The 22,899-nt window shown below is 43.5% G+C and overlaps 1 protein-coding gene across 1 annotated transcript in view; it reads left to right on the top strand.

Annotated features, from left to right (window-relative positions):
* Nucleotides 1-22,899, top strand: part of PRKCG (protein kinase C gamma) — a 394,858-nt gene that overhangs the window by 297,394 nt on the left and 74,565 nt on the right. Inside the window, exons 10-11 of the mRNA XM_066607722.1 lie at nt 1,951-2,082; nt 20,815-20,988. Coding sequence (XP_066463819.1) covers nt 1,951-2,082; nt 20,815-20,988 — 306 coding nt within the window. The remainder of the gene's footprint in view (nt 1-1,950; nt 2,083-20,814; nt 20,989-22,899) is intronic.

The raw sequence follows: 22,899 nt of genomic DNA, 5'->3' as shown, positions 1-22,899 counted from the left end.
TCCGCCCACAGCTCAGGGGTCCTGCAACTTACTAGCACCAACCTTCTGCTCACTAAGAGAGTCAGAGAAAGCCTGCTGAAGCAGACAGACCAGAATTTCTGGCTTTCACTCTTGTCATCCCATCATGCACTTCTTACAAGATGTTGGAAGCTATGGAACGGGAGAAAGTAGCAAACACGGACAAGATGTCAAATGAAGAGGAGATATTTTTCAGGCGGAGGGTCATGTGACACAGATAGAAAATTAAGAAAGTAGCTAGACCCGGTACAGAGAACCTATTACAAAGTTATTTTTTGTGATCATGTACATTAGTTTTTAAAATGTTAGTCTGTGCCCAGAATACCCCTTTAAATATCTAGACTTAAATATATCTTTAATGCTGCTGCTCCCCTCCCATCCTTTAATCCAACCACAATATACGCAAAAGTGCTGGTGATGTCATCAGTGAGCACTTTTTTCTGACTGGCAAGCAGCTTAAAGTGACTTCGGAGCCTGGAGAAATACAGATTGCCGAACCACTTTTCTGACTACCTGATGCTCACTATGTATAGTATATATCTAAGACACTACACACTAATCTAACTGATCAGTGCTGTTCATGTGGTCAGCACTGGTTAATCAAAGCAGGTGTAGTTTCTTACACTAATGATGCAGACTAATCCACAGTGTGCATCGGTAGTCAGAGAAGTGATGCAGCCATCTTTGTCTCTCCAGGCCCGGAGGGTCACTTGAATTATTTATTACAAATCATGGAGATTTAATGTTGTCACTTGTTGCTTGACAAAGACTTCTACATATTAATGCACTTCCAAGCAAACTCAAAAGTTGTTCTTTCAACTGCCCAAATAAAATATGCAAATTTATGCATGCACTAAACAATCTTGTATATATGGTAAAGGCGGTTGTCCAGTTGTAAGCTATTAATGGCTTATCCTCAGGATAATGCATCATTGGCTTGGATTTCCTGTTGATCACTGGTTCTCTGGGTCAGTAACCTTGTGTACTGAGTGATTTCTGCAGGGAGCGGACAGCTCTGTTCTTACTGCAATGGCCCAGTTTGGTATTGAACATCAACTTCCCATTAATTTCAAGGATTACTGAAAATATCTTAATTCACTTAGAAGATGGCCTGCATCAAATTCCTTACCAGCATATATGGTTTAGGGCTCTTTCACATGAGCGTATAACGGCCGCCATTTTTACAGCCGGCCGATATGCGCTACGATGTGATTTGTAAAAACTTGTGAACAGGCGCACAAATCTAACTTTTGTGCACCCGTTTAGATGGCATGGGCCCCAGCGCATATATACGCCACGGCCGCCATGGCGTTGCAACTTCCCCTCCCCCCTACCCTTGCTGGCTCTCCTCCCCTCTGGCTGATTGCAATAGGAGGGGGTGTGACCGGGGCAAAGCAAAGCTCCGCCCCTTCTCCTCCCATTGCTGGCTGCGGACAAGGGGCAGGAGCTTAGCCCCGCCACATCCCTTGTCCGCAGCGAGCGATGGGAGGAGGCGGGACAGGGTGGAGCTTAGCTCCACCCTTATTCTGCCCCTCCCATTGCAATCAGCCGGAGGGGAGGAGAGAAGAGGGATTGAATGTAGCAGTCACGCTGCTAAACTCCCTCCCACCTCCCTTCTCCAGCAGCTCCCATAGAAGCCCATACAACGGCTGACGTATTCCGGCCCAAAATATAGTTCCCGGACTATCTTTTGGACCTGACGTAAAAACCCTGTGCTATATTTCCCGGCTGGGAGCTTTTATGATGCCGCAATACGGCCATGTAATCTGATGCATTGGAATCCAATGCATCAGATCACATCGTATACTGGCTGACCGTGAAAACGGCAGGCCAATATACGCTCGTGTGAAAGAGCCCTAAGAGATATTTTTCCTATTAGGAACTGTGTACATTTGATTTCTGAATTACTTTGATTTTGTTTCTGTTGTGCAGAAAGTGAGACGAGGTCCAGTTCCGAGTCCGAGCCCAACAGATTCCAAACGTGTCAGCTTCTTTGGTACTAGTCGCTTTCACATCTCGGATTTCAACTTCCTCATGGTGCTTGGGAAAGGAAGTTTCGGAAAGGTTAGTAACTTTTAGCATGAAGTGAGTTAACAGTTACCTCATTGTATCACCTTTTTCTAGGGCATTCACGTATTGCTGGCAGAGCACAACGCTCCCTACCCAGATAGGTTTTGATGTAATCGCATTTGTATATACTTCTACCTTATATAAAAGTAGATCATACCGATGCAAACTATCGGGATGCAAGTGTTCCTTGGGTTTTGTCTACCTGCTCATTCTAATATTTTTTAACTGTTCATTCTAATATTGCTTGTTGAATGTAATTGCAGAACTAGAAGACTATAAAAGCTGCTATGACACAGGCAGAGCTGTAGGAGATAGGGAGGGGAACGATTTCAACCATTCATTGCAATGCAGACTTTTATGCCTTTCATAGCGGAGAAAAGCCGGGAGGTAAACTTGAGATTGTTCCCTCTAGTTAAGGGTAATTTTTACTTGGGGGGATTTAGGCTAGTAGTATTAACTTGCACTTAGCAATGCTGCCATTTAATACTTTCAATTTTATTGCTTATGTAATTATACATGGAATCAGACCTGGCTCCATGTTTATGTGGACCATTGGGTGATATAGTCTTAATAGTCCACTTTGTTGTGTGTCACACGCTGCAGTAAAACTGCATGATTTGCACATGTTGCCATAGATTTTAGTTATGTAATAAATCCAAACAGGGGTGTAACTAGAAAAGACTGGGCCCCAAAACAAGAATGATCATTAACCTGAAGTACAGCCCCTCTGCAATCCACTGTTTGTTGTTAGGCATTTAGCTTCTCTAGCAAGTGGGCCATTAGGACATCTTCTTAGCAATTGGGAAGGGACCGCAGCTAAGAAGATGTCTTATACACCAAATACAACTATTAAGGCCAGGCTGAAGATCCACTGTGAAAATGCACTCCATATATTGACACCCCGTGGGTTATAAAATCCACACCACAGGTCATTTAGGCCGCCTGCACATAAATAAATTGGAGTCCCCATGTGAGAGCCCACAGCGGAATCCGACTCTGTGAGCAGCCAGCATCCATGCATTCCTGTCATTTTCCCTTTTCATCTGTATTGTCAATGGTCCGCACGGCTCGCTGTCGGGACAGGTGCAGTACATTTTTTTTAATGTTTATCTTTCCGTTCATATGCTGGCGGCCTTATTTTATATAGCAGGTGGATGAGATTTGATAGGATGCCATCTACCTTGCTGACACTGAAATATTCTGTGAATTTTCTGTACGAAAACCTGTGGCAGAAAATTTGCAGCAGATTGGCGACACAAGACCGTACTTTTTAAAAATGCAGGCACATATTTATATGCATGCATCGCAACACAGTAGAATGCTTTTACATGCATACATCTGCATGTATAAGCACTAAACATTACATATATACAGGGGGTGGACAAAAATCTGGAAACACTGTATGAAATGCATGGGATTTTAATGATTAGCACTGAGCTGCATTTTGACACCTGCTTGGCTGAGAGCTTTCCTGCCAAATTTGTGTTTACTTCACCTCTTGGTGATTTTGGAAGCCAGCTGGTAGCAGCAGCTGAGGGGCTCAAACCTCTGACCAGTGAAAGCCTGTTGCTGGGGCAGATGTTCACTTCTGCCCAGCAGTATCTGTCTCATATTATCTCCACTTAAGTTACATGGGAATATAAATCATATTTCAATAAGACATCTAGAGACCGATTTTAAGACGCATTTCGTATGGTGTTTCCATATTTTAGTCCACCTCCTGTATCTTCATAACATTCTGCACATGGTGACTTTCTGTCAAGTATGTTTTTTTGGTCTGGAGATTATTCCATTTGGTTTCCTGGTCCTCAGGCAGTCTTCTCTCTCTGAGGGCTTCTTCACATGGGCGATGCGATTTTCAGCCACAATGTGGCTATAAATTACATGAGCGGAAGGCAGACAGGACCAAGTTCCGGCTTCATCTCCCGTTTAAACGCTCGTTCAGACGGGCTGGGTGCAGTGCATATACGCCACAGCCCCGAATATCGTCATATGAGGGGAGATGTCAACTGTGCCCTGCCAACTACCAGCAAAGGGAGGGGATGGGACTGGTCGGGAGCTAGTATGTTAAACTCCCACCCCGTCTCCGCCCCTTGCCGGCTGCTGGGGGTGGAACGGGACAGGACCTAATGTGCTAATCTCCCACCCCGCCCCTTCCTTTTTCTGGCAGCCGGAAAGGGGTGAAGAGGGGCAGGAAGGGGGAGGCAGTTTAGCCTTTTCTGGCAGCTCCTATAGGAGTCTATGGGACCGGCCGATGTATTCTGGCTGGCCGATTTTACGCCCCCTAAAACTGCCCATCTGGACCAATGCATTGGAATCCATGCAAAAGTTCTGAGAGGCTCTCCTCCAATGAATCAGCCCTCCTGTTCAGTCCAGACTCCCAATAAAAGCTGTTTGGAGCAACAGAGCTCCTGAACACCCACAACAATTGCTGCACCCAGCGACTGGCATCCACCCTCGCCATGGGCACATCCAGAAAGCAGAACCCATAAAGGAAGGAAATGGGCCTGCTGCACCGACCGGGCATGTCTTCTGTAGAGTGCTCACCACTTGGGTGAGCAGAGAGTGAAGTGTTCAACTGTATCTGCATCCTGACGACATAGATGCGAGTGAAAGCAGTGCCGGCGGCAGGGGGCCTGCTGCAAGTACATGGCTTGCCCTATGGTAAAAGCAGCCCTGAATGCAGACACAACTTCCATTGAGTTAAATGGGAGCTGCAGTGCAATTACCAATCTGGACCACTGCAATGTTACCAGCATATCGAGGTGCGGTAATACCCCATAGACGTCTATGGGGAGAGTTTTGCTGGTGAAAATTAGGTTTTACGGAGCAATAAAATAATACAGTTTATAAGAGCTTAGGTTTCTTCTAACACATCAATGAGAAAGTAACGTGTGGGATCTGTTTCCTTTCCCGAGCGTGGTTTTTCTATGTGCGAGGAAGATAGGAAAGGACTAGAGATGAGCGAGTATACTCGCTAAGGCACATTACTCGAGCGAGTAGTGCCTTAGCCAAGTATCTCCTCGCTCGTTTCTAAAGATTCAGGGGCCGACGCCGGTGACAGGTGAGTTGCGGCGGCCGTTCCTCCCCGCTCTCCCCAGCCCGCCGCCGGCCCCCTAATCTGTAGAGACGAGTGGGGAGATACTCGGCTAAGGCACTACTCGCTCGAGTAATGTGTCTTAGCGAGTATACTCACTCTTCTCTAGAAAGGACCTATCTTCTTGCTTTTTTTTTCAAACTTGCGCGCAATAGTGTGTAGTTTGAATACTCAAAAAAAAAGGACACAGCTTCATGCGCTAATACGTTCTGTAGCGGCAAGCATATTTGCGCATGCGCCAATCTGAAGCAGTCCTAAGTGTTTGTTTCTTTTCTTTCCTACACATGGATTTCTGCAAGTCACATTTAGACAAATGAGTCAGTTATTGGTATTTCTGCAACAAATTTGTCACGTGTGACTATATCCTCATTGAACGGGCACTTGATTCTGGGAAGAAGCAGGATCCTAACTCACACACCCCTACTGGTGTTGTATCCTGATATGTCTTGTTCTTTTAATTTCCTGAGGTGTATACTGCTAATTACCATACAACCAGAAGATTAGTACTTCATTCACATCCACTATAATAGGCGGATTGAACTCGTCTGGAAATATTAAATCTTTTCATTTTCTTCTGACCAACAATGAAATCCTATTATATCACCTATTGTCAGGCTTCATTGTCATGCATTTCGTTCAAGTGAAATTGACTTATATATGCAATGGCAATCAGAATTCTCTCTGCATGAACGCTGGATCCTGAGGTGAACTTATTCCTCTCGATTGTTGCAGCAGCGCTGCACTTTCTGAACGAAGTAATATAAAACATAATGATGCAAACAGCCAGGGATTGTTTTTATGATATATATTATATATATTTATATATATATTCGGTATTCGGTATAATAAAAGAAGAGTAAAAGAAAAGCAAAGTAAAGTGACTTTTGGTTGTGTCGTTAGCAAAGACAAATTCTAGAGGCTATATGAATATATAACTAGGTGTTATACTTTGTACAACCCCTTCATGACCACCAAACGTACATATACATATGGGTATATCTATAAACTTTTACGCCAGTTTCTGGCATAAAAAAAGTTACAACATTTTTCGCAATCATGTATTTGTGCAAAAATGTGTAACTTTTCTTCATTCTTTTTAGCAATAGTGCATGTTAGTGACCCCCACATAGGAAGAACACCCCTCAGAGAGTCTCTCACAATAATAATGCCCCTCAGAGACCCTCTCACAGTAATAGTAAAAGGTAAAGTTGCCTGGTGCAAGTACCGATTCGTGACTGACTCCTAGGGTGATGTCACATTGTGACGTTTTCTTGACAGACTGTTTTTGCGAGGTGGCTTGCCATTGCATTCCCTAGTCATCTTTACCCCCCACCAAGCTGGGTACTCATTTTACTGACCTTGGAAGAATGGAAGGCTGAGTCAACCTTGAGCAGGCTACCTGACCCATGTGGGGATTGAACCCGCAACCTTCAGGTTGTGAGCGAGAGTTTAGGATTATATTTTGCTGCCCTACACTCTGCTCACAGTACTAGTTAACCTCTGAATCACAGTGAGATACCACCTCTACACAGTGATAGGGATTATAGTGCAGTTACCTCCAGTGATCACAGGTGCCATCTCCTTTGATTGAAGACCTTTTTTCTTCTCTGTCTACACCAAGACAGTCATGACTTGCTACAGCTCGTCTTCTCACTCTTCCCATCCTGCTGCTACCCCCAATAAACCACTCAATAACTCCTCATAGTAATAGTACCCTATTCTGTGACCCCAGTTATAGTGTCCCATACTGTAGCCCCAGTTATAGGGCCCCCTTCTGTGGTTCCAGCTTCCCCACACTTCCAAACCTCAAGTAGTAGCACTGCAGTGTATCTCCTGTCTTCATGTCCCATATAGTACTCGGCAGCCCACACAACATTGCTCTGTACATAGCCTCCTCCCCATTCTCATGTTCTGAGTACAGTGTACCTGTAGTCGGGGAGGAGTAGTCTTTGTACAAAGTGCTGTTGTGTGAGTTGCCAAGTCTTGTGAGAGGGATTAAGATAGAAGATAGACTGCAGTGCTACTATTTGGTTGGGTTATGTGCAAGTGGATGAGCAAGGGCCTGGCAGGGGTGGACATGCTTATTACCTCCCACGATGGCTACCAAAATCCAGAACTCTCTGGATCTTGGAGGGTTAGGAAACAAGATTCAGTGTCCTGAAACTTTTTGATATTTCTGTCGTTCATTAATATTAAGTTTACTAACTTTACTGAAAATTGATTGCTTAATCCAACAGAAGTACCTGTGCACTGGTCATGGTAGCTATAAGGCAACAGGGAATTCATGACCATGAGAGAGACATTGTGCCCAAATGTCACTAGGTGGAAGTGGAACTTCAGCAGTAGGTAATTCAGCAGAGAGCACTGGAGGAGGACGCTTACTGAGCATTTCTCCACCCCTTTCATCAGAGATAGCGGGGGCTGCTGTATATCTGTATTGGATGTATACACACAGCCCGTCAATCACAGGTGACAGGGTGGGAGGATGCTGCAGGAGGACTCCCCTCATGTATACAGCATAAAAGCCTTGTGTGATGCAGAGTGCTAAAGCAGTTCTAAGGTCTCGCTTACAACCTGAAGGTTGTAAATTTAATCCCTGCTTGGTTCAAGTAGCCAGCTCAAGGTTGACTTAGCCTTCCATCCTTCCAAGGTCAATAAAATGAGTACCCAGTTTGGTGGGGGGTAATAAATAAATTACCTGAAAGCGCTGCAGAATACGTTGGCGCTACAAAAATAACAAGATTTTTTAATTTTTTTTTGTTTTTGCATTATTTGATAGTTTTTATAAGCCAATTTGCACAATATATTTTTGTACTGTTTGAGCTTATATGATGATGACACATCTGTCTCCATACTATGCCTTGCTTAAAGAGGACCTATCACATACTTTGATCAGCGGAATGGGCTGTATCAGCCATATCTCCAGTGTATTTATTTGGACGTGACAGGTCACCTTAAAATAGGGCAGATCCAATTTTATTTACCATGATCACTTTCTATGATAAAAGGATTACACTCACACCTCTGTGCGGTATAGGTGGTAATTCTGTAGTGATAATTGAAGGTTGTTGAACTTTTCATAATATTACATAAGAACTGGTATAATCTGCTGAATATATCCGATTTCCAGATCTCTCTTTGCACCGACCTTGCATGGAGTCCTCAAGAAATGCATGTTTAATTTAACTTAATTTGAATAGCCATTTCTCAAAAGTAAAATGCACCATTACTGTTATTAATATTACTCTGCTGCTCTGAACACTTGTTTTATTAAGGAAATTCTTTTATGGACTTATGCCCAAAGTGATACTGCTTGTTCAAGGTTACACTTGGCTAGAGGCTCATAGCTTGACTTTTACCTTTTGAATTAAAGTATAGAATGCTTTAATAAATATTAAAGGGGTTTTCCCGCGCCGAAACGGTTTTTTTTTTTTTTTCAACCCCCCCCCCGTTCGGCGCGAGACAACCCCGATGCAGGGGTTAAAAAAGATCACCGGACAGCGCTTACCTGAATCCCCGCGCTCCGGTGACTTCTTACTTACCCGGTGAAGATGGCCGCCGGCATCTTCTCCCTCGGTGGACCGCAGGGCTTCTGTGCGGTCCATTGCCGATTCCAGCCTCCTGATTGGCTGGAATCGGCACGTGACGGGGCGGAGCTACACGGAGCTACACGGAGCCCCATTGAGAAAAGCAGAAGACCCGGACTGCGCAAACGCGTCTAATTTGGCCATTAGACGGCGAAAATTAGACGGCAACCATGGAGACGAGGACGCCAGCAACGGAGCAGGTAAGTGAATAACTTTTGATAACTTCTGTATGGCTCATAATTAATGCACAATGTACATTACAAAGTGCATTAATATGGCCATACAGAAGTGTATAGACCCACTTGCTGCCGCGGGACAACCCCTTTAAAGGAAAACTCGTCAGCCAATTTGAAATACAGATGTGGCTCCAGTAAATTTCCCACCTCCCCTATATCATGCTCATGGAGGAGGAAGAAGCCGTGATCGGCTGATCACTACACTTGGAACACTTAAAGAAATTGTCAGAGCGTGCATGGGCTCAATAGGAAAAGAAAGACATTAGAAGTGATTGAGTTTTCAGCCCCTGCCAGCCAGTTCAGTTAGTTTTGGTGGTAACAGGTTTCCTTAAAACAAAAGGGCATCTCTAGAAACTAGTCATAAATGACTATTATGTTGAATTCAGCATTGCATTGCACTGACAGCAGAGGATGGAAAATACAACTTGAGGAATGATATAACTTGAATGTGCCAACTCAGGCAGCCATAATAGTGTAATGGCCCCTAGGGTAGTAGGAGGCCACAAGCAGGTCTTTCAGTGGGGAGTCTGCAGCTTCCTGGGGTGTCGTGTAAGCTATACTGAGAGTAATGGGCTCGGTCACATGGGTGGCACATTATGGAGAGAGGCCTCCAGTGGAGTGGATACTGAATAAAAGCCCATGTATCTTATGCTTCAAATGATTTATTAATAGGATAATGGGAAATGGAATACTGTATATACTCGAGTATAAATCTAGTTTTTCTGCACATTTTTTTGTGCTGAAAAAGCGCCCCTTGGCTTATACTCGAGTCAGGGAAGGCTTAAAAAAAAACTCCATACTCACCTCCCAGCCGGCGTCTGTGTATCTGGTGGTGGTGCAGCAGGCTGCTTGAATTCTCTCCACTGTCATCCCCCACTGGCAGCGTACTGTGTAATTAAGAGCTGTGATTGGATCGAGCATCAGCCAATCACAACCGTTTCTCGATCATTCACAGCCAATGAAGCTGCTTTAGGGTTCTCCCCGCTGTCATCTCCCTGCTCGGCTTTAAAGGGGTTGTCTCGCGGCAGCAAGTGGGGTTATACACTTCTGTATGGCCATATTAATGCACTTTGTTATGTACATCGTGCATTAAATATGAGCCATACAGAAGTTATTCACTTACCTGTTCCGTTGCTGGCGTCACCCTCTCCATGGCTCCGTCTAATTCTGATGTCTTCTGGCGTTTTTAGACACGCTTACGCAATTCGTGCTTCTGGCTGGTGAATGAGGCCGCTCGTGCCGGAGAGCTGGTCACCGCGTCATCGTAGCTCCGCCCCGTCATGTGTGCCGATTCCAGCCAATCAGGAGGCTGGAATCGGCAATGGAACGCACAGAGCCCATGGTGCACCATGGGAGAAGACCCGCGGTGCACCATGGGAGAAAACCGCAGTGCATCCCTGGGAAAGGACCGGCGGCCATCTTAGGGAGAAGATTTGTATAACTCCATATTTCGTCGGATCGGTGAGTAGCAAGCGGTTTAAAAACCGCTTTAAATTCCTATTTTATGCCAGGGGGGTGACAGGGGGAATGGGGTAATGTAAAATTTTGATGTTTGTCGCGAGACAACCCCTTTAAAATCCCCTGCCATCAGTTCTGTGTAAGTAAGCGCTGTGATTGGATTGAGCATCAGCTGTGATTGGCTGGCGCTGAATCCAATCACAGCACTTACTTTCACAGTAGTGAGGACTACGGGGGATGACAGCGGGGAGAATTCAAGCAGCTTGTCGCACAGACGCCAGCTGGAATGTGAGTATGGAGGGTTTTTTTTTACCTAGTATATACTCGAGTATAGCTCGGCTTATACTCGAGTCAATAGGTTTTCCCAGTTTTTTGTGGTGAAACTTATTGTCTCGGCTTATACTCGGGTCGGCTAATACTCCAGTATATACGGTAACTCACAGTTGTGGAGTCCAATGTAGATCCTCTGGTTTTAAAGGCTTTCTTCCTGCTGGAAACAGGAGGGGAACAGACACTGGGATCTCTGTGTTGTAGGGGGGGAGAGAGGGAGAGAGAGATCTCCCCTCCGTTCCTCCCCGCTCTCCCCCGCAGCTCCCTGCGCGCCGCCGGCACCCGAACCTTTTCTCTCGAGTTGGCAGGTACTCGCTAAGGGCAATGCTCGCTCGAGCAATTGCCCTTAGTGAGTATGCTCGCTCATCACTAATTACAACCATTAGGTACTTTTCTAAAGTATTTGCTGTATGTGTATGTAGTAGTATGTATTCACATGTGGATTTGTTGAAGAAAGTTCAGCACTGGCCACCAAAACATCCCCATTCATATAAATATGCTGTACTGATTTTCATTTACAGGAATGTCTGCACCAAATCTACACGTGTCCTTTACGATCTGAAGGATTAGTTATCATAATCAATACAATCTGCAAATATGGACATTGCTTTGCTGCTTATTGACTGCAAACACTGAGTATTATGAAGTATCCTCCTGCCATTCTAGATGCATAAGAATTTTTAAAAATTGTCAGAAATTCTGTAATTCCGCACATTCCGGTGACCTGTTTATGCTTCTATTTCAAAAACATCCGTAACAATATTATACTACACAAGGAAGAAATAGTTCTCATCTTCAGTTGTTTCAAAGTGTTGAAAATACGGGAAGCTAGAACAGGAGTTGACACTTTTATTATGTTAATAGCATGGTGTTAGATCTAGGGAGGAAGGAGCGGAACATTATATAGTTTAAAGGAGTGGAGAGCAAAGACAATAGAAGGGAAATGTGTTAAGTTATTGCATAAAATTACAGGCTTTCTTCAGATACTTTATAATTAACAATACTAGAAGGGGTTTTTTAGATATCACAGTGTCAGGTATATGACATCGTAATATAAAGTACAAGAATATAAAAATAGGTTAAGCAGAGAATACGTTTTATTCAATGTTTAAAGGGGCATTAATTTTTCAGACAGCTTCTGCTAATCTACTAGTTTGTTTTAGTCTTATTATTTCTGTAATATACTTGTATTAAAAATGTTGCTGCTTGGGGGGGCGTGGCCTGACGGAGCCGATGGTAGACGTGTGTTAGGCGGCTCCGCTCTAAAAACCAAGCTAACAGCAACTTAAAGCTTGCCCAGGGCTTCAAACTGTGGAACGAAGGCAGGAGAACCTCTTACCGGCAGATGTCAACCCGCAGGAAGACCGGGAAAGGAGGTCCGAAGCGCCTCACGGACTTCTACCCGGCGCGCGGCTCAGAAGAGGAGAAGATGGCGGAGCCGACTCCCGGAAGTGCAGAAGAAGAGGAGACAGCGCGAACGAGGGGACGGCAAGATCCAGCGGTAAGTGGAGAAATCGTAACATCCACTCCACCGCATACATCACCTCCACGCTGCCCACCTCACAAAAGGAAACCCGCAAATAACAGCAGGGAGTCCTCGGGAGGGGAAGGAGAATCGGAGCCAGGCAGAGGCTGCGGGGAGGAAGGGGAGGGGGGGGCGCAGGCGCCATCTTCCCCCCCTGAAACATCCATACAAAGTAAAGAAAAGAGAATTATCAGCTCCCCCAGCAAGAGCCCCGATAAAAGGCGTCCCAGAAAGGACCCTTTACATAATCCCACTGACAAAACATCAGCAGGGACACAAGAGGAGGAGGAGGCCTCGGATCCTCTATTTAATATCCAGTGCACAGATCAGATGGCTTCACAATGTTTCATTAGGGATATGGTGATCGCCCTGAAAAGCTCCATTAAAAACGACCTCGCTAACTTAAACACCAAAATAAACAGGAATTTCAATGAAGTTGGAGAGAGAATTGATCACCTAGAAAATAAAACTGGCGAATTAACCACCTCACATAACGAGCTCATAGATGCCCACTACAGTCTCGTGGAGGAAGTGGCGACATTAAAAAACAAAATGGCCGATCTTGAAGATCGGAATCGCCGCAACAATATTAAGCTAAGAGGCATCCCTGAGGTAGTTAAGCCGGAGGAGCTAAACGAGTTCGTACAAGAACTAATTAAAACGCTTTTACCCAACTCAAAAAAAGAAGAACGCATATTGGACAGAGTCCATAGGCTCCCGAAGCCCAAAAACGTTCCCGATAATGCCCCAAGGGACGTAATAGCAAGAGTCCATTTTTATCAGACTAAAGACAACTTAATGAGAGCTTCAAGAACCATGAGAGATTTCCCACCCCCGTATAGCAGTATAAAAATCTTTGCGGACTTCTCTCAGATCACAATGCTTGCACGAAAGAAATTCTTGACAATCACTAAAATTCTGAGAGACAACAACATAACTTACAGATGGGGCTTCCCCACTAAACTGCACATCAATAAAGACGGCAGAACCACCACAATTCTAACGGCCGAAGAGGGCATACACCTTCTAAAGAAATGGGATCTTCCAGAGCCCAAAGAACACCTTCCGCATCAAATAACCAAAGATTGGTCACACCAACAACACAATAGACCAAACAAAAATAAACCTATGTATCGTTGAAACTTCAAAATTAAGGCCCACATCGTAAGCAAGCCCTGGGCACCAAAAAACATGATTATGCTTGGTTACAGGCTGGACTCTTAGAACCCCGAAACAAGACCTTCCTAGGGCCTCAGCCCTTCCGAAGGAAAGGTCCTCTTATTTTCCCTACGTATCCGTAGATGACACAGCAACAAACGTTATGTTGCTCTACAGTTACCAAATCTGTTTACCCCCACACCTACCCCTTCAGCAAAAACCTCGCATACTTTCCCACCAGGGAAGGATTCCCAGTCTAACTCACGAACCAGCTCAGCCGCATATAGAAAAAGAAGAATCCTCAAACATCTCCAGAATCTATCATAAAGTCCGGCAGGTCTCCACTACAAACACCCAGAAATTAAAATGGAGTTGAAACTGATATCTATAAACGCCAGAGGTCTCAATTCTCCTTTCAAAAGAACGTGCCTATGGAGAGAGGCCATCGCCTCCCATGCAGACATTCTTTATGTTCAGGAAACGCATCTAAAGGAATCTAATCATCCAAAGATGGAACACTCAAGGTTCTCCAGGTGCTTTCTGGCCAATGCTTCTAAGAAGAAAGCCGGAGTCATGATAGCTATTAGAGACTCGGTGAATTTCAAGTTGCTCGAGGAGGTCAGAGATATAGAAGGAAGATACCTAGTTCTAATTTGTGAGATAGATGGCTTCCTCGTCACCCTGGCCAATATCTATGCCCCAAATACGCATCAAATTAAATTCTTAAACAGAGTGGCGAGGAAGATTAAGAAGCTACAAAAAGGGGCCTTGCTAATAGGAGGAGATTTTAATGCTATCTCTGACCACTCCCTCGATTCAAGTCACCCAGAAAGGGGTAGGGGGGCAGGTCTCCTGTCTTGGATACAGAATAATGATCTATACGATATATTTAGAACACTGAATGTCAACTCGAAGGAATTCACATTCTATTCCTTTAGACATAACTCTTCCTCGAGAATTGACATGTTCCTAGGAGATTTCCACATTCTAAACAAAACTAAAGAAGCTAAAATAGGTGTAACAACATGGTCAGACCATGCGCCAATATCACTAAATCTAAAAATAGGCCCCCCGGTAAGCACCTCAAGCTCCTGGCGAAACAACTTATTCCTGATGAAAATACCAAAATTTCAGCAAAAAATTAGAGAAGTGATGGAAGAATACTTCCTATTTAATGACAACCCAGAAACGTGCAGATACGCGCTATGGAACGCGCACAAAGCTGTCATAAGGGGAGCTATGATACAACAAGGATCAATATATAAAAAAGAAAAAAACGCCCTTCTCAAAAACGCTATGGAGAACTTAAAAAACTTAGAGAGCCAGACCCATCTCAACCCCTCTTCCCCAAAGGGTGAACAAATAAGAGAAGCTAGACTGAGAGTGCGGAACCTATTAATCGACGAACATGAAAAAAACATAAAAAATGTGAAGTCTACCTATTACACTGAAATGAATAAGAACACGAAATTGATGGCCAACAGGGTCAAACAAAAAAGAATAAAGACTAAAATAGCTTTTGTCTCAGATCCCAACTCAAAAAACAAAATACTCCACCCTAAGGCCATCGCAGAGGAGTTCAGAAAATTTTATGGAGATTTATATAACCTTAATCAAAATCCACACATTCATCCGCCCTCCAAGGACTCTATAGATTCATTTTTAGCCAGCCTTCAACTCCCAAAATTAAATGATGAACAACTGCAGAGACTAAATTCCACCATCACATCCCAGGAGCTTCTCCAAGTCATAGACAAATCCAAAAAAGATAAAGCACCCGGCCCCGATGGTTATTCGTGTGAATACTATAAAATTTACAAAAAGATCCTAGTTCCCCACATGGTTAATATCTTCAACAAAGCAATGCAAACAGGCTCCCTTCCAGATGAAATGCTACAGGCCACTATAGTAACCATCCCCAAACCAGATAAAGACCCATCTAATCCGGCAAATTACAGACCCATTTCACTTTTAAACAATGACACCAAGTTCTATGCAAAAATCTTATCCCTGAGGCTATTGGAATTTACACCTTATTTGATACATAGTGACCAGGCAGGGTTTGTGAAAGGCAGGCAGACGTCGGATGCTACCCGTCGGTTGGTGGATATAGTGGGGGAGCTGGAGATTTCTCGGATGCCTTCTCTGCTCCTAACCTTGGATGCGGAGAAGGCATTCGATCGATTGCATTGGGGATACACCTTTTCGGCTTTAGAAAAATTTGGGCTCAGCGGTAACATTCTGGCAGCTATTCAAGCCCTTTATAAAAACCCGTCAGCAAGAGTCCTAACAAATGGAATACTATCAGACCCTTTTATGATAACTAATGGCACTAGACAGGGGTGCCCCCTCTCACCAACATTATTTATACTAACTATAGAACCATTGGCTGAGGCTCTCAGAATGAATGAGAGGATAAGGGGAATACCCCTGGCAGGCAGAGAGCAAAAAATAGGCTTGTTTGCCGACGATATTGTTCTGTTCCTGTCTTCCCCTCTAGGCTCTCTCAGGGAAGCATATGGCCTTCTGAAAACATTTGGTTCATTCTCATACTATAAAGTAAACCCAACAAAATCTAAAATCCTCCCAATAAACCTACATTTAAATCTTCAAAAAATTATAAAAGAGGAATTCCCTTTCGAATGGGACCCTAAAGGTATCCAATATCTTGGAACAACAATTAACACTCCCATAAAAAAATCCATGGATATCAACATATCTCAACTCATCCAAACAATCCGTCAGGACCTGATTAATTTTAGTAAAGCAGAATTTTCGTGGATGGGGAAAATAGCAATTTACAAAATGATGATACTTCCCAAAATTCTGTATCTATTCAGGAATATCCCATTGAAATGCAACCCTAAACTTTTGAAAGAACTTCAAAAACAACTGATGTCCTTTATATGGGATAATAAAAGACCGAGAGTTGCTTCCACCATACTGTATGCTCCCAAAAGAAGTGGGGGATTGGGAGTTCCCAACATTACTGCTTACTACGAAGCAAACGTAATCCTGCAATCTAGACCATGGGGGTCATCCCAGCCAGGAATGAGCTGGGTGTCTATAGAACAAAACAGTCTAGGAGGTGGAACACTTAAAGACGCACTACTGACTACAAACTCAAACTGGAAAACCAACTTAATTAAAAACCCTACAATAACAAACACATTGACGGTATGGAAACATCTCATTCAAGTCACAAAAGACTTTCAACCTAAAGTACAAGTACCCCTCCCGATCAGCTGCATAGACATAACACAAGACAACATAAATACCAGACCATGGAGGCGGAAGGGCATCAAATTGATTGTGGACCTTGCAGATGGGAAGGAAATAAAACCCTTCCAACAACTCCAGGAAGATTACGACTTACAGGGGGGAGACTTCCTCCTATATTCCCAAATCAAAAGCAAATGGCCGGCTTTAGCTCACGGAGTGACCTCCATGCCAAAAATCTTGACCAGCTTTCTTTTCGGCCCCTCGGCCCACAAGGTCCCTTTAAAAACCTTCTATGAAATCTTCTGTGGTGAATCCAAGCCCCAATCACATCAAAAAAAAAGGGCAAACATTCTAAACTGGGAGAGAGAAATGGGGAAGTCATACACTGTGGAACAGTGGAATAGCTCTTTCAAATGGGCAAACAAAGCCTCCCTCTGCGCTTCACTGATGGAGGTTCACTACAAATTGACCACCCGATGGTACCGCTCCCCGGTTCGCTTAGCGGACTTTTTTCCGGGCTCATCGGAACTATGTTGGAGGCAGTGTGGGCGGAGGGGCACTCTACTACATATTTTCTGGAGCTGCCCCAAAGTCAAAGGAATATGGAGGGAACTGCTATCTCTTATTAAAACATTGACGAAGGTTGTAATTCCCCCGACCCCGGACAGAGTCCTATTCTTGCTGGACATAGAACAAATACCTCACGCAGTAAGGAAACTTATTCTCCACAGCTTAATGTTATACAAACTTTTGATAGTGAGGAACTGGAAGACCCATCATGTACCCTCCCTATCTGATATCATCCAAATGATGTCAGACCATATGGGCATGGAAAAAATCTATGCTATCAGGGGAAACAATATCTCCGGATTTGTGGAGACATGGGACCCATGGATAAAACACTTTCATCCCCAACAAACTACGCTAAATCTGAACACATAGAACTATAACCGACCGAGAACCTGGCCTGAAGGTCACCTTCTGGGATCTAGAAACAGATGACGAGATGTTTGTGGTTGTTTAAATAACTCTGGCTGAGCAAGAATTCGGAACTGACGGAACAATCACTGGTGGACGTAACTGTGTACAGTATGCTCCCCTACCCCCTTCCTCCTGTTTCCCTTCCCCCCCCACCCCCCCCCCCTCCCCTCCTTCCCCTCCCCTCCCACCCCTCCCTTATGTTTAATTGACAATTGAGAATGTTTTATGTTATAAGGAATTGGCATAAGTTATACGAACTGAATTTCCAAGAATTGCTTAGTTTGGTCGCATGTTTTCAACATTTGAAGGAATAACATATAATGTGATTGTACAGTTAAAAAGCTGATTTCTTTAATAAAAAATTATTGAATAAAAAAAAAAAAAAATGTTGCTGCTTTACCCTTTTAAATCACGTTTGAAGTGGCTTCTACTAGGGGTCTCCCTTCCAACTTCTCTGCAATCCACTCTCTGTTGTTATGTACAGAGCTTCTGTAGTAACAAGGACAAAGGGATGTTTTCTGAAGAACAGGGGATGAGCTGTCTTCACACGCAGCTCCCCAACACTCAGAGGCTGCAGGCTGACAGATAGGAAGACACTGTAATAATGTTCTCCTAATGTCTGCCTCTTCTGTTGTTACAGCATCCGTGTGTGTATGTATGTGTGTGTATATGTGCACACACTAAAGTGGGTTTACTAACCATTTGGCCAGAATGTTTCTAAATGTCTGAAACATCCTGGGAAAGCAGAAGGATGGGCATTTAGATACTGCCTGCATCCTGATTGGACCACAGACAGTAAAATGCAGTATGGGGAGTAAAGACAAGGACAGTGAACTACTGGCAAAATGCTAGGCTTGCTACATGCCCCCTCCCTGAAATGGATTGCAAACAGCAGAACAGCAAAAAATAGGGAAGACCATCTAAAAATCAGAAATTACAGGCACAAGATAGGATATAAATCACAGCAAATGAGAGGATAAGGAGAATCTGGTGTATTTTTAAAAATGTATTGAAAACTCAGGTATGCTTTAACCCAACAGCAGAATTCTATAGTCCTAAGTAAAAGCTGAACATACATATGTAGCTGAGATGAATATGTCCGTGAAGCAGGGATGCATTTGTCATTTGGCAACACTCATTGTGAATTCACTATAGAACGTTTTGATGACACATTCATCTTTGCTACATCCCAATGTATGGATATATCTAGACATGGGCAATAATGCACCAAAATATAGTTGGGCCTGGAGACTTTTCAGGTTCTAAGACATCCCCAAAGCTTCATGGCCAACTCTTGGTTTATGTGGGCATTTGGGCAACGGGGACACAATGAGCCCCCAACCCTTTAACAGTTTAACAAGGGTAGAGTATATTTATCGAGACAGCCACTAGAATTCAAACCCTTTTAGAGTGCAGCCATACTGGCAATCAATTGCACATTTAGCAGTGTCCAGGGAAATAATTAGACAATCATTTAATATCGTACATGGCCAGTCTGTGTTTTCCAGAGTGATAGCCGCTGTGTGCAGTCTTTTTTTATTGGCTAATAGTTGTAAGCTAATAGTTCTTCATTAACTTATTTGTCATTTAAGTATATTTAGCTGTTTATTTGGTTCTAGTAAAGGGCACTTTTGGATTATGAGAAGTTCATTCTTTTCCATTTTTGCTTATTTATTTGCTTCGATTTATATTATACTAGCGTACCCGTCGCGCGTTGCTGCGAAGACAGACATACATACATACATTCGTTTTTATATATCTAGATAGCAGCTTTCAAGTTACCTCAGCGGTATAATATATAACAACCAATCACAGCACAGCAGCTTTCATGTTACCTCAGCAGTATAATATATAGCAACCAATCACAGCACAGCTTTCATGTTACCTCAGCGGTATAATATATAGCAACCAATCACAGCACAGCTTTCATGTTACCTCAGCAGTATAAGAAATAGCAACCAATCAGAGCACAGCTTTCATTTTACCTCAGCAGTATAAGAAATTGCAACCAATCACAGCACAGCTTTCATTTTACCTCAGCATTCTCAATATCCAGCAATTGTCTTGCGAAACGTTCAGCGGATACATCATTTTGTAGTTGAACACTCATCCTGTTGCTCGTAATGCCTTTTGCTTTTGTGCTTGAGATGGAAATCAAACAATCTTTGTCTGGGGGGCATAACTGTCGACGATGCTCACACGCGCACCACCTATCGTAGGATAGTTGTACTATGCCAGTAATCTTCCCAGGAGTGTACTCAACGACTTCCCAAAGTTTCATAGCGATTAGATGAATGGTGTAGTAGCGCAAAAAGGACAGACAGACAGACATACATTCCTTTATATATATATATATATATATATATATATATATATATATAGATGACATCAGGAAGTGAGAGAATTAGATTCTGTACGTAAAATTTGGACGCTAATTATTTTGCGCTTAGAATTGAATAATCGAGTTGGGACCTATTAACTTTTCCTATTTATGACATAATCAATGCTCGTGCCAAATTTCAAGTTTCTATGACATTGGAAAGCGAGAAAATTAGATTCCGTACGTAAAATTTGGACGCTAATTCTTTGGCGCTTAAAATTGAATAATCGAGTCGGGACCCATTAATTTTTCCTATTTATGACATAATCAATGCTCGTGCCAAATTTCATGTTTCTAAAATATCGGGAAGTGAGAGAATTAGTGGCAATGATGGAAATCGAACGATCTACCTGGGGGGGACGTAACTGTCGACGACGCTCGTACGCGCGCCATTTATCTTAGCATAAATGTACTATGCCTATAATCTTTCCAGGAGTGTACTCAACAACTTCCCAAAGTTTCATGGCGATCGGATGAATGGTGTAGTAGCGCATAAAGGACAAACAGACAGACACACACACAGACAGACATACATTCAATTTTATATATATAGATATGTTTTGTCTCTTCCTCTGTTTCTTCAGCTGTTATGTTTTAGTTTGTATGCATAAGTCTGAAGACTATGGGTAAGATTTATTTATACAGGCGCATTATCTAAACAGTGTTCTTGTTTCGTCCCCGGTGCAGCATGTGTTATACTGAATATCAAGGCTCATGGGAATTTTAATCTTGTGAATTTTCCTATATTTCAGGTTATGCTGGCTGAGAGGCGTGGATCTGATGAGCTATATGCCATTAAAATTCTCAAGAAGGATGTAATAATTCAAGATGATGATGTGGAGTGTACTATGGTTGAGAAACGCGTTTTAGCATTGTCCGACCGACCCCACTTTCTCACACAGCTTCATTCAACATTCCAAACTGTGGTATGGTTTACCAGTCTGTTTTTATGGTATATTTACATTGCAGGGATATTAAGGCTTTCATTGTACAACACAAACATGCAGTGTAAAGCATGAGGGAGAGAGAGAGAGCAGCAGCGTACGCCACTGAATAAATAGGTAGATGGATACCATGTTTCAAATTACTCTAGACTTCATTTTAGGATACAAATATCATGTAGCTAAGCTGCACTAAATGGTCGAAGCTGATTTTAAGTATTTTTGCCTATTCTGTACATTTTACTTACAAAACCCCTCTTCGGCTATGCAACTAGGTGAAGATGGGATTGAGAAATCCGTCTTCACCTCACTGCAAAGCAGTAGAGGGTGCTCCATCCAGCTGTGTCTGCAGCTGCTTTCTCTACAACTACTGTTCCTAATATACAGGACCATTTTATTAATAACTGCATTTCATTTAATGTAACCTCAACTTTCCTGTGGCCCTCAATGTGCCCCACCACCAAGTGTTCTATAAATCATCATCCCGCTCCTGCTGCTGTCCCTGGTGGTGCACTGTATCAGGAGAAGCCATTCTGTTTTGTAGACAGCTTCTCCTCCTCAGAGCACACCTGCTTCCTGTCAGACCCAATGCATTGTCAGGGTGCCAGTGGATCTTGTGTGCAGTAGTGTATGTCACAACTCAATGCACTGAGCCCCTGTGAGAAGGAGAAGCTGTCTGTAGAATAAAATGGCTTCTCCTGACACAGTGCACCACCTAGGACATCAGGAGCAGGATGGAGAGATGTATATAACACTGAGTGATGGGACAGACACACTGGTGGACACAGAAGTGAGATTATATTAAATAAAATGCCACTGTTAATAAAATGAAACTGTATATTGGCAATAGCGTGTATACAGCTATTCCAGAGAGAAGGAACTCCCTCCACTGCCATACAGTGAGGAGAAGATGGATTTCTCAGCTTTGTCTTCATGTAGATGCACAGCTGAAGAGGGATTTTATAAGTAAAACGTACATAATAGGGTTGATAAATCCCTCTTGCAAAAATGCTTAAAATTGCCTATTCTTCCTATTTTAAAAAAAAGTGTAGGTACTAGAGATGAGCGAACGCGTTCGTCCGAGCTTGCTATTCGTGCGAATATTAGGGTGTTCGGGATGTTCGTTATTCGTAACGAACACCATGCGGTGTTCTGGTAAATTAAACTTTCTTCCCTGAGACGTTAGCGCTTTTTTTTGGCCAATATAAAGACAGGGAAGGCATTACAACTTCCCCCTGCAACGTTTAAGCCCTATACCACCCCCCTGCTGTGAGTGGCTGGGGAGATAAGGTGTCCGCCTGATATGAAAGTCTGCCCCTCCCGCTGCTCGCTATGGATGCATTCTATATGCGCTCAATGGGGCCAGCGGCAGCAGCGCTGACCCCATTGAGAACATATAGAAGACAAATCCTTCTTCTCTGGCACAGCTGTAACAGCTGTAGCAGAGAAGAACGATGTTTGCCCATTGAATTCAATGGAACCGGCAATACAGCCGACTCCACTGAATGCAATGGGCTGCCGGCGATCGCAGGATGAATGGTCGGAAAGGGGTTAAATATATAACCCCTTTCCTGCAATTCATCCAGAAATGTGTTACACTAAAAATATATACCGGCGTATAAGGCGACCGGGCGTATAAGACGACCCCCCAACTGTCACCTTATACGCCGGTAATACAGTGGAGCAAAGAATAAAAAGCATTACTTACGTTTTTAGATGATCTGCGGCGCTCCTGCAGGCTGTCACTCCCTCCTGGTCCACGGCAGACAAGCTTTCTCCACGAAAGACTTTAAATCCCTGCCTCCAGAAGCACATGTGCCTTCAGCCAATCACAGCCAATGACAATGATGTCATTGAATGGCTGTGATTGGCTGTGTTTCTGGAGGCGGGGATTTC

The sequence above is a fragment of the Eleutherodactylus coqui genome, chromosome 6, assembly GCF_035609145.1.
Source record: "Eleutherodactylus coqui strain aEleCoq1 chromosome 6, aEleCoq1.hap1, whole genome shotgun sequence".
Lineage (NCBI taxonomy): Eukaryota > Metazoa > Chordata > Amphibia > Anura > Eleutherodactylidae > Eleutherodactylus > Eleutherodactylus coqui.
Note: the sequence above shows the minus strand (reverse complement) of the source record. Positions and strands in the feature narration are given on the sequence as shown.